The sequence below is a fragment of the Branchiostoma lanceolatum genome, chromosome 7 (assembly GCF_035083965.1).
Source record: "Branchiostoma lanceolatum isolate klBraLanc5 chromosome 7, klBraLanc5.hap2, whole genome shotgun sequence".
Taxonomy (NCBI): Eukaryota; Metazoa; Chordata; class Leptocardii; order Amphioxiformes; family Branchiostomatidae; genus Branchiostoma; species Branchiostoma lanceolatum.
In genome coordinates this window covers 13,421,628-13,436,866 of record NC_089728.1, presented here as the reverse complement: position 1 = coordinate 13,436,866, position 15,239 = coordinate 13,421,628, and the positions used below count along the sequence as shown (strand labels likewise).

Here is a 15,239-nt window from a genome sequence, read left to right as displayed (position 1 = left end):
CACAAAATGTAACCCTTGCCATGACAATAAGATCTCTCGTTACTCAAAAGGCATTAGAGGCAGATTTCGGAGGCCATTAAAGGGCATAGTTTCCTGTTAGGCTTTTGTAGGGAAAAGTATCCCCATCTATTATCGGCTATGCCCTGGGAGTAAGCAGGAAACCCATGTCAAATCAGATATAAGGTAGAATACTGATTGCTGCGGAAAGTGCAAAGGGGAGTGGTTACGGATGAATGAATAGCCTCACTCTGACCAAAAGTGCTGCGTGATTGAAGGGACACTGTAGGAAATTAGCATGTTGCATTTGCTGCGCTTGATGGCACCTCAAGTGGTTCAGACGTTTTGCAATCCCTGGCACTGCAAATGAAAAATCTATATTAAGATTCAGTTGCTGTGTTGTGCTGATCAGAGAGGGACTTTGTATTCTTCAACTCAAAATCTATGGTAAAAAGATAATAGTTATTTTCTCAACTTGCATCTTTGCTACAGTAACTGCATGTCAACCTGTAGTTGATGAGGTGGCCTTGCGATTTAAAGCTGTGTTTGTCACGGTGTTAAGAACAGAAAAGCCTCTGATTAGACATTTCCAATGATGAACAAGTCCTTCCTTCCTCTTACACTTGAGAACCATACAACTTCCATTCTCCAAAGGATATTTTGTAACATCTAAAGAATCTTTCAATGTCTCCGGATGCTTATGTAAAAGGTTATCTCAGGTAACATTGGGTTTAACATTTACTTTCAAATTGTTCAGGTCCAGACACAGACATTAGGGAGTGTTCATACTTGTGCATATATCAAGTCCATATGTGAGTTCCGTATTGACCTTTTTCTTAAGTTTGCGTGGAAGAAGTTATTAACTACATTGACCCACCATTGTGCAGCCTGGTTATCGAACCAATAAAATGACTTCTTCGGCCGCAAACTTTACCTAAGCCCAAAAAAGTCAATACGGAACTCATATGGACTTGACATACACACAAGTGTACCCGCCCCCCAACCTTCGTACCTAATGTTACATTAGGTATGCTTCCCGATGAACCACTGCCCTTTTCATTGATCCCTAACCATAAACCTGTCCATTCCCAAAAGAATATTTTAACCTCTAAGAAGCTTTCACCATCTTAGGGTGTACATTTATACATGTGTAATAAAAGGTTGTGTGAGCTATCATTTAGAAGCAGTGCTTTTACGGGCCTAAGGACTGAAAAGTGGGATTAGAACATGTCAATGATGGATAACGCATTTGCCCTTTACGCTGACCTTACCCTTTAGAGTACTAAATTGTCCATTCTTCGTAAGAGCTCGCATTATATTAAAGATTCTGTCACTGTCTCAGAGCAGACGAGTGTAGATTGACAGTCCACAGCATAGATTGACACGCCTACCAGACCAGAAACATGCACAGCAAGGTGGACGCTTGCCTCTATCTTAGACGAGAAATTGATTCTGATGGGGTGCCTCATTTGGTCTCGTAAAACAGTGATCAGGGTACTGACATATAAATTTAGATTGCCATTCCTGCAATCGGGTGCTGTGCCTGGTAAATGGGGACTCAATCTAGAGGTAGCTGAGATTTGTCTTCACACACAATAAGAGATGTTTTTGGACTTAAAACTGATTTGTATGTTAAATGTTCATGTACCTGCACAGCACTGGACTCAGATACATGTACATGTATAACCTTTATTATTTCAACATATAGCAGAGCTGTTGATGCCTGCCCTGATGTCATATTGATGCCATATTTTACATATCTTTCCACACACACAACACAGGTGCACACACACATATACACACAGGCGCACACACTCACACACATTTACTAGTAGTAAACCTATGAAATCTAAAGTTTTGTAATGAAATTTGCTAGCACTTCACGCTGTAATCTTGACGCAGCGGCTTGGCACACGTACATGACATTTTGCATCGCAGTCTTTTGTCAGTGCTGCTGGTTCAGCAATGATGCTAAGTTGTGAAACAGACAGCGTGGCACCACACCACAGATTACATTACCTCTGTGTCAGGATCCATGTCTCAGCCGGCTTCCACACTCCACTCCAGTGGTCAGCTTTATCGGGCATGTTGAATTGCCCCTAAGCACGTCTACTAGGTATTGATCTAGTGCAGTTTCGTTACATGCTGATGTGTCTCGCCGAGGCAGAGTCATTGGAAAGGAGTATTGGGGGAATCCTCTTGGGTCTGCTGTCAGCAGGAATTCGAAATTACTGGGATCTTCAGCAATGACTTGTGCGTGTGAAACATTAAATCTTTTACAACACTGTGCACTAGGCAGGAGAAGACATTTGCAGTTTTTACAGCTAGTGACATTTTGATACTGACACATTCCTTGGAAGATGATGCTGACCATTGGAAGGTCATTTTGCATGATGTAGTACGTGTAGGTTCAACGTCATTATCATCATCTGCTACTGGATCTGCACATGGAAGTGTGAAAACATCCTGCAATTGCAATCAGACTTTTTTCAGTTCTACTGTATCTTGTAAGCCACCTTTGATTTAAATCTGAGAGTTTTCTTGCTTTTGTTTCGCCTTAATTTGTCTAGTGCACAGATCCACCGACACCCCTCCCGCGTGAAATGATAATGGTTGTATTGCCCTTTTCTCCCCACACGCATATTTTCACAAATCTCTCACAGTGCCCCCCTCCCACACACAAAATACAGTTACAAACATCACTTGTGTCGTGTCTGCTCTTGCATATCTAGTATGAAGGATTGTATGTTTTAGCAACCTGACAGTCAGTGTCATCATGCTCCATAGGAATAGCAGGCTTGCTGGAGGCTTGATTGTTCCTCGGTAAATTAGCAAGGCAGCCACCGTCAGAGCCTTATTTGTTCATCCCTGTAGGCCTGAGCGCTATGTAATATTACTTTGATGGTAACAGAGTCCCTTGAGCTGCATACATTCTCTGTCTCGACTCAGAATCAGATTAGACATCCAGACTTGCCTCCAAGATGTCTGCACTACAAACCAGTCTTTGATGTGTTACACAACGTTACGGGATCTTTACCTAATTTACCATAAGAACTTCAAACAACCTGCATCCGCTTCAGAAATTAGTCAATATTTTTGTCACTGCTTTATTGTCATTATGGCGGAACTGGCTCTAAGAGGAGAAAAACGATAGTAAAGAGATACTAATGAAGTATAGAATGGGCAGACTGTATAGACTTGAGGAGGGTGGGTCTTCAAAGACAGAAGACTGGGAGAAACAATGCTCTTGAATGACAGGCCCTCTTACCTACATGTAAGATGTAAGGAGTGGCTGTAAAGTTGTGAACAAATGTCACCGACTTTATTGACTTGATTTCTGTTCCCTCTCCTCCCTTACTACAGAATGTGATTGATGGGGACCTGTGTGAACAGTTCAACTCCATGGAGCCCAGCAAGCAGAAAAGTGTTGCAGAGGAGCTGGACAGAACACCTGCAGAGGTAAGGGTTACGTTTGTTACTTAAATGTTAAAATCCTTCCCACGCCTTTTGGTGTTAAAGGGCGATGTCTACTTCCATAGCCCTTGGGCTTCACAGTTGTACAAGCACTACAGTAGGGCTTTAATCTGCTGGTCTCCATAGGTTACCTTAATTTAGTTTTGAATAAACAGTATCAGAAAGTCCTGATAAAAGTCTGTTCTTATATTGGATTCATGTTTGTTCCTAACCCTCTCTGAGCTTTGTGGTCTAAATGAAGAAGAAATGAAGCTTGTTTTTTTTGTTCACAACACATCACAGACCATCATGGTATTAGTAAGAACAAACAGATAAAGAAGAAAATTACACACTTGGATGTCATAGAGACATTAAGATGGTTTCTATCACCTTTTGATGTTCAAAAGATTAAATTGTCTATGGAACAACTTCACAGACCAACAAACTCCATACAAGGATATCAAATGCTTTCCACATTTGGTGGCCAAATTTTACCTCAGAAATCCAGTTGCAGCAAGTTTTATTTGTCAATATCAAGACATGCATTTATTTACATATGAACAACCCAGCTTTATGGAGGTAATAATGCATTAGTAATTATCTTGAAATCACAATCCCTGTATACTGTCAGTTAAGTAGATACGATATCCTGTAGCATCCTTTCTGACTATCTGATCGTCAGCACCCTTCCATCATCATCATATATCTGATACATTTGGTATCTCTTACCTTATCAAAGAATCAGTTCTCATCATCATGTTAGATTTGTACTATAAACTCAGGGCTGTATTGGATAGCTATCTAGTAATAGTAATAGGTTCTAGGGCTAAATCAGAGCAAAGCCCATCTCATGAATGATGATGCCACATTTATTTGTTGTTAATGGGACAAAACAAAAGGGTGATAAAATCAAACCAATTCAATGGGTTGTAGATAAAAAGGATTTTTGAGATGTTTTCATAGTCCTTTAGGCCAAGCTGCGAGCATAGCACGGTGCTTCAATGTTTATTCCAGATTGTTAATGGGATGAAAGGAAGGGGAATGGAATTAAGCTGTCTCAAGAGGGCCGTTTGCATTAGATTGGAAATGAATGTTGTAATTTCTGCCGGCCTAACAGCATGATAAGCATGGCTGTAACATAACCTTCTTCTCTTTATATCCTGACTGTTGCATTATGCAGGTTGTTGAACCTCACATGTATGTGAAAAGTCAGGCTGTATCAGTAGAAAGCTGGTTGTTACCAGGCCTTGAGTGAACTTGGCAACATGAAGGGCACCAGTTGATGGGGTAGTGTTAGAGATGAATCTCATTGCAAATTACATTTTCCGCAGGCCATGTCGGTGAAAGGATGCCGTAATGCACTTCTCCCTGTAACCCACAGAAATCAATATGACCCAAATCTGGACTAGCACTACTGAAGGAGAACGGAAATGCTCCAACTTTTCAATGTGACCTACAGTCGGCAGTTGTTTGTGCACCAGACCAAATTTGCCCTGGCGTTGCAGATGCATCAGAAAAATACCAGTCCGTGCTGCTTTAACTTGTAATTTGGCGATGCAAGATAAGTGAAAGTCTGCCATTGCCTATCAGTGAATTTTGATGGGAATTGAAACTAAGTGGTGCTACAATGTAGCAATAGGCTGTAAGCTGGCAAAGGCAGCCAGGCCAAGTTCCCGATGGATAACTACTTGAAGATGTTGCCAGTTGAACACTGCAAAATTATGGTACTTTCTCTCTGACAGATGTTTTCCTCACGAATACAACCCACAAGCCTTCAAAGCTAACTTTCACTGCCATCTTCCACCAAAGTCAACTACACTTGAATATCATATCACCAATTTAGTTAAGTGCCTAGAAGTGGTCTCTTGGCCATGCGCTTGAGCAACCTCCTTGAAAAAAGTACATTTTAGGAAGTGACAAAGCCATGATACATGTATGTATAGTAAACTGTGTCCAATGTGGGAGAGTACACGTAGACATGAGCAAGCAAAATACCTGCACTCACTCGCTCAATAATATGGAGGTGGTTTTTCGAGCCCTGCCTTAGAGTATAGACCATATATAATGAACAAAGAATGGTTAGCTGGTGTCTAATGCATGGTCAGCTATAGACCCAAAAGGCAATACAGCAGGAAGTAAATGTGACATGTTGTTCCCTGTGGACAGTGAACAGTATTGACAGGGTCGACACTTTACCAATGGTTCAGAACAACCCCAAATTCAATTTGTGTGGAAGTCAGTCTCAATCTCAGTCACCAGCAATACGCCCAATAACTACAAAATGTATTTCCTGCTCTAAGGTTTCTTGGAAATCGGTACCGTAATAGAATAAAGAAAGGTGATCATCATCCAGGGAGGAAAGTTCTGGAAATTGGAGAATGTACTCATGACGCACGCACTGAACAGTGCCATTGAAATCTATACAATTGAAAAGAGGTTCACTTACATGTTAAAAGGTCGGTCCTTGATGGCAACATGATAGGCTATATTAGTTTTAAAAATAGCCTGTTACATAACGGGGAAAATGATGGATGAGTGACCCACGACATTGGCACGTATTAGCTAGATGTAATATATTGTTATATGAGCCAAGCTTTTAGTTTGTAGATGTTTCCTGAAACTTTGGTCTGCTGCCTCTTTGCAAATTGTGTACCGGTTAGAAAAACACTTACTTTCATCTTCTTCTTGGAAACCTCTTGAGAAACTCATTACAAACCATTCACCCAAATGTAAGAGTCCCATTTGCTCAGTTTGACAAAGAACCATCAATTTGAAAACGCAAAACCGACAATACCGGTATGTATATTTTGTGGGATGCATGGTGTCAGGAAAATTGATGGCAACCTTTGCAGTGACACCACAGTGTATATAAGTGTAATAATGCCCAGGATGTAGCTGTTATGTTAGATGAATGTCAGCTAATACAAGAGCACGGATACGCCACTCTAAGAAGACCTTGTGGCATGCCAGCTTTCTTCAGCTGACTGATGGGTAATCATGTAAGAGGCCACAAATGCATCCGTATTAGATTGCCATTGTTATTAGCAATTTCCCTCCGTACAACCCAACCAGAGACACAGACATTAAAACACGCAAAACCAGCTTTCAATTACTGCTATAGCCGTCATTAGACTGTTGTTTGTCCAGACCAATTAAATTTCAGTATAATATGTCTGGCTACTATGCAAAAAAGTCATAAAAATCAGTTCAAGTGTAATTGACTTCCCTTTGGAAACCTGCTTAACAAGGAAAACACATAAACCTCAGCAAAATGTAACATCCTTCATGGAGGTTATAAAGTCTACTTCATTCCAGTGGAAAAGTCAGGCCAAATTAGACATGATGCAGGAGTGAGAGCCTGATGCCAACATGTAATTGATGAGAGAGAGACTTCAGACTCAAAGTCTATTGATTATTTCATTCCACATGATTAAAGCCAATATTGTTCCACAAACAAAGATGAATGAATGCATCATCAAAATACTCCCGATTATACACTGTTGATTTGTACTTTAAAAAGATGAGTTGAGAATGCTTGGTGAAAAGAGGTGATCCACATGTGACAGTGGTAATACCCCAGTAGACTAAGGAAGCTCTATATTCTTCTCCAAAGCAGCACATAGCTTCTTATAAGTAGATGATCTGCTTGGAAACACTTTAAAAAATAAAGGATGAACCCTGGAGCAACTAAGTCCAGCATCAAAGGTCTCGTTGAAAGTAAAGTTATTTAATATACACTGCCACATGAAACGGAGCAGCAGAGCTTAGCGAAGGAGGCAGGAAATTAAAACCATTCATTAATTTTGGGGAGGGTTTCGACGCAGAGGATGGAAACCAATTGCTGGAAAAGGAATGGTCGCCATGGGAGGGATGAGGGTAGCACAGGTGATGCCATCACTGGGACATTTAACCCCCAGGTTCTGAGATGATCAAAACACACATCAAGCACTCATTATGGCTAGAATTAGGGGTATCCAACTGAAGGCAAAGCTTAGAGGTCTCAAATCTTTTGACGTAACATAATTTCAGACAAAATATAACGTATATATCACACGGTGACAATGTATTTTCTTCAAGTTCAATAGTCTACTCTAAGAGCATAATACAGGTTGATTGACAAATATTTAATTTGTGGGAAAGAAATATCGTCCATTCTGCGTCTATAGTTAATCTTCATTTTTCAAGAGCATGCATCAGCCATTGAACACTTTCTTACTTGGAAAGAACAGCAGTGTTTGCTTCCAAATGATTTCATCTTGACTTTCTTCTTTGTTTTCCAGGTGTCCAAGAAGCTTGAAGACATCAGAACAAGATACGCCTTCTAAGTCATCTGTATCCAGTCGGTGGGACCTGCATGTTCGAATGTTGCGACATTGTATATTCTTTGTTAGGGGTTCTAAGTTGAGCTTGAAGGGATTTCGGACAGATCCTATTGTCAAAACTATAAAATCAAATTTAGAAAAACACATTTCAAGTCAATTTTCCTGGTGTATCCACAATCTGTGCATAGATCTCTTGATTGTTAGTTTTATCTCAGAAAGGATAAAAGTCAGTTTAGATATATAGTTTGATAAAGTAATGCCAAACAAAAGCAACAGACTTCCATGTGTGAAAAGAGATTGCAGTGTTTTGATGGGTTTCTGTGTACAGTGACTAAAGAAAAGGTAAGCGCTGTAATTTTAAATCTCCATCAGAGAAATTCTTCTTGTGAGGGTCAGTATAACTTTACATTCCTTTAATACACAAGTTAGTTACTTGTCAATTACATGTATTGTTTTGTCTCGGCATAATCTCTAGATGTAGATGTTAAAAACTGTACAAAGGAGTAAGGTATTGTATAAGGAAACTTTATATCATACACTAAAATGCAAAAAAAGGAAAGCACAAAAAAATGTATGAATTTGTAGGGCTTAAAACTGATGTGTATTTTTTCATGCTATTACTTGTGTATCATCTTCAAGTGAGGCTTTTGTCATAACAATCAATAACAAAAATAAGACTGTTGGTGTACAACTTCAAGGTATGAAATCATGTTATCCTGGGCGTCACCTTCAACTTACAGTACATCTAGAGTACTAGGTATCCTTACCATTGAAACATTTGCCTGGCTGCCTATGTGCATAGGTATGACCCCTTGCCGCCCTTAATTGTGGCTATAAACGTTTTGTGGCTATGACAAAATCTATTCAGTCTGAATTTGGCCAATTTGTAGAGAACCTGATATCACATGGAATTACCACTCAGCATGCGCAGTCTTGGTAAGATATTGTAACAATATTTCAACTGCCAAGATGTAAGACTGTCTTGCAATGTTGGCCGTTGTGACAAGTGTCATCATGATTTCTTGGGATGCTGAAAGTGAATATTAGCCAAATACGTTGAATAGTTTGCTTATGACTCCTCTGCAATATTTTTAAGTTAAGTTAAACCCTATTTCTTAGATTTCTACAATTTTTCCAGCAACCCAAAGAGGCTGGTAGAGACTATTTTATGTCAGGCTAGTGACATCCACTGCACAGTGAGGCCCAAGAAGAAGGTTCCTAGGCTACATGGTTAACCAGAATCATACCTAAGTTCCGCAAAACTAGCAACAAATTTGCACTAATTGATGTGAAGCCATAAACAGAACTTGTAGCTGCAATGTTTTTTTACTGCACTGTGTTTGTAATAGTGTACATTTCAAGTTGGATTTTGTAAAAGTACTACACAATATACCAGGTCCAGTACCTGAATGTAATGTGTCCTTGAGTGAGTTTTACTCTTTAGGGTTTGTCCAGATACAAATTTATTGCAAAAAAACAACAATTTTAGGGAAATACAAATGTAGTTTTAAAAGATGTATAATCACCGGTACCAGTCATCCCAAAATACCTGCATAAAGAGAAATAATATTTTCCCTAAATGCTATTTTCCTTAATATCATATATCGTTGTGGAATAACTATGAATTTACAGTCGACATTGTTACATGTACCTTTCCATTCAGTGTGTGCATGCATATGTGCCGGTGTGACACAAGCACACATACAATACTTTAATAGTAAACTGTGCCATTAGATCAAGCAGACAGTGTTGTGGTTTTGATGAATGAGAGGACCTATCAGACATGGCATGGTCGACAGTTCCAATTAGTCTCAACCACATAGACCTTGTGTCTGCTGGTATATCTACCTTAACAGCACACTGCTTGATCCTTTTGGGAAATAAGGCTCTTAAAATAGTCACCCCTAAGATGACACAGCCCCAGATATGCATACATTATCTTCTGTTAAGTTTTATTAGCTCTATATCCCTGGGAGGCATAATGTTATGTCAGCATGACAATAACAAGGCAAATTTTATTAATAGTTCCTACATATCAGAAATACAGTGTATGTACGCCAAAGTCATTAAACATGCCTAGCAATACCAACATTTCTCATGTTGAAAAGCATTCATGTTCAATGGACCTTCTCATGAATAAATAAAGCTACAAACAAACAAAAAAACTCAGTTGTATTGAAATCAAAATACATATTAAACATTTTGAATTTGGTTGTAATATTTACCAAGGAAGCCATCAACATCCAAAACTACTTGATAGAGGTCAAGGGTCACCGTGGCGGGAGCATCAGCTTTTCCCAGGTCTCACGTCAGTCAGTCCTAAAATCCTGTTTTTTTACCTACTAAAAGTCTTCAAAATCCCTCTTTTTCTCAAATAGCAGAGATAAGTACATACAAAAGGTATACTTGTCATCGGATTCCTGATCCGATTATTTGGTTGCCTGTTTTCTCTATCTTTGATCCCTTGTTTTGAACTGACGCTGACACTGGGGAGGGCAAGCCTCTCGGCACGGAGCTACTGTATATGTAAGCTATTCTTCATATCGCTTTACTCTGACTTTGTGTTTATTGATTGCTTAATGAAAAGTGTTATGTGTGTTATTGTGTAATCAGTGTTTAATGTAGAACATGTAATGATATTTCCTTAGCTTTTGCTATTAGTATATCTGTATTTTTGTATACTACAGGTATTCCATTACTGTGGAAGTAGTAAGACTACTTCCCTGTAAACAGCGCCTTGCATAATTAGGGTACAAGCAGGACATTGATACATTAGCATCTCAATACACCTATGCAAATTGTGACTGGATGTGATTTGAATTTCATTGTCTTCCCTTGTGAACAGGTTACTAAGCTAAGATGGCAAAAACAAAGTTACCAACCTGTAATATACAGACAGACTTTACCTGTGTAAAATTAGCATTATTTGCTGTGTTGCTCCTACAACTGTCTAAATCTGTAACGGCAAAGGACTCACCTGTGATGAATGATGCTAATGGACCAGAACACAAGGCTATCTCAAGCTATGAATATGGATTGTATCAACTGTATGATGGTCGTAGAAAGATAGCCAAAAGCATGTTGATCCCAGCAAGGAAATGTAGTAAGACGCAATTTTGTATGTGTGCAATTCTACTTATGTCAGGTGATATCTCAATGAACCCAGGTCCACAGAGTTATCCCAGCCCACCAAAGAAAGAGCATAAGAAAGGACTCATGTTGACACACCAGAACATTCGCAGCCTTCCAGCGAAACACACTGATCTCCAGATCCTCTCCGCAGAAAGTCAGATGGACATAATTGGCCTCACTGAAACTCACCTAAATGAACATTTTCCCGACAACATCATCCAGCTTCCTGGCTACATATTGCTAAGAAAGGACAGAGGTTCAAGACACGGTGGTGGAATAGCAATGTACATCAAGGATTCCTTAGCTTTCAAAGAACGAAACGATCTATGTGTTGATGGATTGGAAGCTCTATGGATCGAGCTGACCCCACCCAAGTCGAAACACCTGCTCCTGTGTTGCGCGTACCGACCACCGAACGACAACAATTTCTTCACCGCCTTCAGACAAAGCCTGGAAAAGGCGTCTGACACAAACTTGGAAGTAACAATAATGGGAGACTTGAACTGTAACCTTCTCCAGGACAAGGGTCCCTCCGAAGATCTGACATTTCTCTGTGACCTTCACGACCTCACCAATCTCATAACGGAACCAACACGAGTGACTGAAAACAGCTCTACTCTGTTAGATGTCATCCTCACATCCAACCCTAGCAAGTACTCAAAGAGTGGTGTGTTCAAATGTGGATTGAGTGACCACCACCTGATCTACACGTATCGAGGCTTGAAACAACCAAAACCCCCACCTAAATGGATCACAGCAAGAATCTTCAAAAGATTCGACGAGGAACAGTTCAAGAAAGACCTAGCAAGGGTACCATGGAGCACAGTTGCTGTCTTCGATTCTGTTCAGGACATGTGGAGTGCGTGGAAGTCACTGTTTGAATCGGTCTGCAACAAACATGCTCCAGTTAAGAAATTCCGGGTAAAAGGAACAGATTGCCCACCCTGGATATCTCAAGATGTACGCGAGCTCATGTCCCTCAGAGACCAAGCAAGGTACACAGCCGAGAAAACACAAAGACCAACTGACTGGGAAACGTACAAAAAACTACGCAACCACACCAAGCGCTTAATCCTCTCCAAGAAACGCAACCACTACACCGACAAAATCAACAATGGTTCCGTATCTGACATGTGGAGCTCCTTAAAGTCCCTGTTAGGAAAGCCAAACTCAGGTGATATAACTGGCATGAAGGATACGGAGGGAAACACAAAAACCTCACCACTGGACATCGCCCATGTACTCAACAAATACTTCGGAACAGTCGCTGAAACGCTAGCCCAAAACATCAACAAAGGGTTGTCACATTTCAGTCCTCTACAGTTTGTCAGACACTACCAGTCCCGCTTTACCCTTAAACCTGTGTCAGTGGACTTTGTGACCCAAGAACTCTTAGCTCTGAAGTCTGACAAAGCCACTGGACTTGACCAACTCAACAACAGACTTTTAAAGTCAGCCGCCCAAGAAATAGCACCTTCCCTGACGACCATCATAAACGCGTCGATACAGACAAGTGAATTCCCAGAGGATTGGAAAAAGGCAAGGCTGTCACCCATACACAAGGCTGGGGACAGAGACGCCCCCAACAACTACAGACCCATCAGCATCCTGCCTGCCGTCTCCAAAATCCTTGAAAGAGCCGTGCACACACAACTCTACGACTACATGACAACCAACAACATTCTATCAGAAGTTCAATCTGGCTTCAGACCCGGACACTCAACACAAACAGCTGTACACTTACTGACTGAGAGATGGTACAAGGCCATGAACGAGGGTGAACTGACGGGAGCAGTGTTCATTGACCTGTCAAAGGCATTCGACACACTGGATCACACCATCCTCCTCCAGAAGATGTCCAGATACGGCATACAGGGACCCGCTCTTGACTGGTTCCAATCATACCTCACTGGAAGGAAACACTGCACATCCATCAACGGAGCAACCTCTGAGTTTCACCAAGTAAAATACGGAGTACCCCAGGGATCCATACTAGGACCCCTGCTATTTATCATCTACGTCAACGATATGCCAGAATGCCTTCAGTCTTGTGACATTTCAATGTATGCAGATGATACTGTTATCTACTATAGCAACAAGGACTTCACCAACATTGAGAATGTACTTCAAAACGACCTTCAACGGCTGTCGCAATGGTTTGCTGCGAACTCGTTATCAATGAATGGTGGTAAATGTAAAAGTATGCTAATTGGTACAAACAGAAGACTGGCAAGCTGCAACATTCCAAACTTGGCTGTCAACGGCGTCAACCTAAAAACATGTGACAAATACACGTACCTTGGTGTAGTTATCGATCGTCAGCTCAAGTGGAAAGACCAGGCAAAGGCTGTACTAGGAAAACTGCGGCGGTCATTATTCATGATGAAACACTTAAACCCTTTCATCTCAACCTCAGCACTCTGTACCCTGTATAATGCCATCTTCCTACCACACATCACATACGCTTGCACAGCATGGGAAGCTGCCCCCGACCAGGATCTACAGAAAATTCAAAGTATGCAGAATCGGGCTGGAAAACTGATACTCAAGGCCCCACACAGGACACCATCAACCGAAGTGCTCTCTCGGCTGAGCTGGAAAGACATTAAAGAAACACTCCAGTACTACAATGCCGTACAAACCTACAAAGCCCTAAACAACAAACTGCCACCCTACATGCGCCAGATGTTTGTGTACTGCAGAGACCAGAGTACTCGTACAACCAGACAAAGCACAAGCAGTCAGCTGGTTGTCCCCAAACCCAAGCGAGAGATCTTCAGAAAATCGGTAGCCTACCGTGGACCAAATGTCTGGAACAGCCTACCGCCAGACACACGTACAGCTCCGAATCTGACTTCCTTTAAGAGACTCTTGAAGTAACGGAAATGAACTAAACGAACGGACACGGACCATGAATCAGCTTTCGCCCTACTTTATGTTGTATGTTGTAGAAATTGTATATTGTTGTACCATAAATATGTAATGATATATGTTGATAGAGTTATTAGGACTCAAATGACTGTTTATCTCTGTTATATTGTATCTGACCCTTACCTCTTCCCTCATGACCTCAATGAAAAGCGGCCTGCGTGCCGATTTGAGCTTATCATGAATAAACAAAGGTTCAAACAAACAAACAAACTAGTATTAGCCTTTACTCTGATGCACAAGTGCATGTTTGAGTAATCTTTGAAGTTCGAAAACAAATGTTGAAAGTAAATGTCAGGACGTTATTGGAAAAATACCCACTACCCCGAAATTTATCAGGAAATAGCCCCAACTCTTAATTGAAGGTCTTCCTACCTCACCTCTTCAAGTTTTACTGGAATAGTGCCCATCTTTACCATGTGTAATAAACAGAGTTGTGCTCTTAGCATTCGGTTAGGGGCATGAGTCAAGCACAAATGTATAATCTCAATGTGCCTTGGCATGCCTGTAATTTCTCAGGGTGAAAAAACATGCTACATGAAACCCAGATTTCCACTGTTTTGAACTGCAATGTCCTAACCTCAGCCATGACTGCTACCAAATCATAAGCTGTCTGAGTTGCTTTTACCAAGAAGTTATGATTATTTAGTATTATTCAGAACTCAGTACCAGATTATACATCAAAAGGAGAGAACATTAAAGAGACTTCCTGAAGATTTAAGCCATTGGCTAAAGGGTATCTTGATTAAGGAAATGATGTCATTCAAGAATTGTACCATTTCAGTTACAACCTATTTCTCACTACTGGTATGTAAAATGCTGATCACAAAGCCATGACTGAGAACAACTTACATGTAAGTCAAGTATGAGTCACTGTTCAGAAATCAAAAACAACTACATGTATCACCCATCATCAGAGGCCTGAAAACATGAAAAATCTGCTGGTGACCACTTCCTGTTGTGTTCCATTCACGTTCAATTTTGTTTCCTGATGCCTGGGGTGTATTTTGCTATTGGATTAGAAGGTAAGTCGTGACACGTGCGAGTGCATTCACGTGTAGGTAGACCCAAGGACAAAGTAGTCACAAACAGTGGGAGAGACTACGTCAATGGAACATTTGAATAATGAGACTAAAGCAGGTTTTCCATTGACGTTACCTGGTTTCCAGCCGTGTTCAGCTTACGTCCAAAGGATGCTTAGAAACAGACCCAAGCTAAAACAGGGTTGGATACATGTACCAGGCAAAGTTACCATTCACTGACGTACATGTAGCAATAGTAGTCCACTACTACAGTAGTCTGGACACATGTACATGTACCTTACTTAAGTGTGTGCAATTTATCTCCAAGCAGATGTCGGGAGGCAAATTAAACAGGAGCATGCAGTAAGGTTTCTTCTTGACGTGA

The 15,239-nt window shown here is 40.8% G+C and overlaps 1 protein-coding gene across 1 annotated transcript in view; it reads left to right on the top strand.

Moving 5' to 3' along the window:
• The window catches only part of LOC136439423 (splicing factor 3B subunit 3), a 60,216-nt gene extending 51,034 nt beyond the window's left edge, over positions 1-9,182 (top strand). Inside the window, exons 27-28 of the mRNA XM_066434868.1 lie at positions 3,361-3,456; positions 7,731-9,182. Coding sequence (XP_066290965.1) covers positions 3,361-3,456; positions 7,731-7,775 — 141 coding nt within the window. The 3' untranslated portion in view covers positions 7,776-9,182. The remainder of the gene's footprint in view (positions 1-3,360; positions 3,457-7,730) is intronic.
• Positions 9,183-15,239: the final 6,057 nt, after the last annotated feature.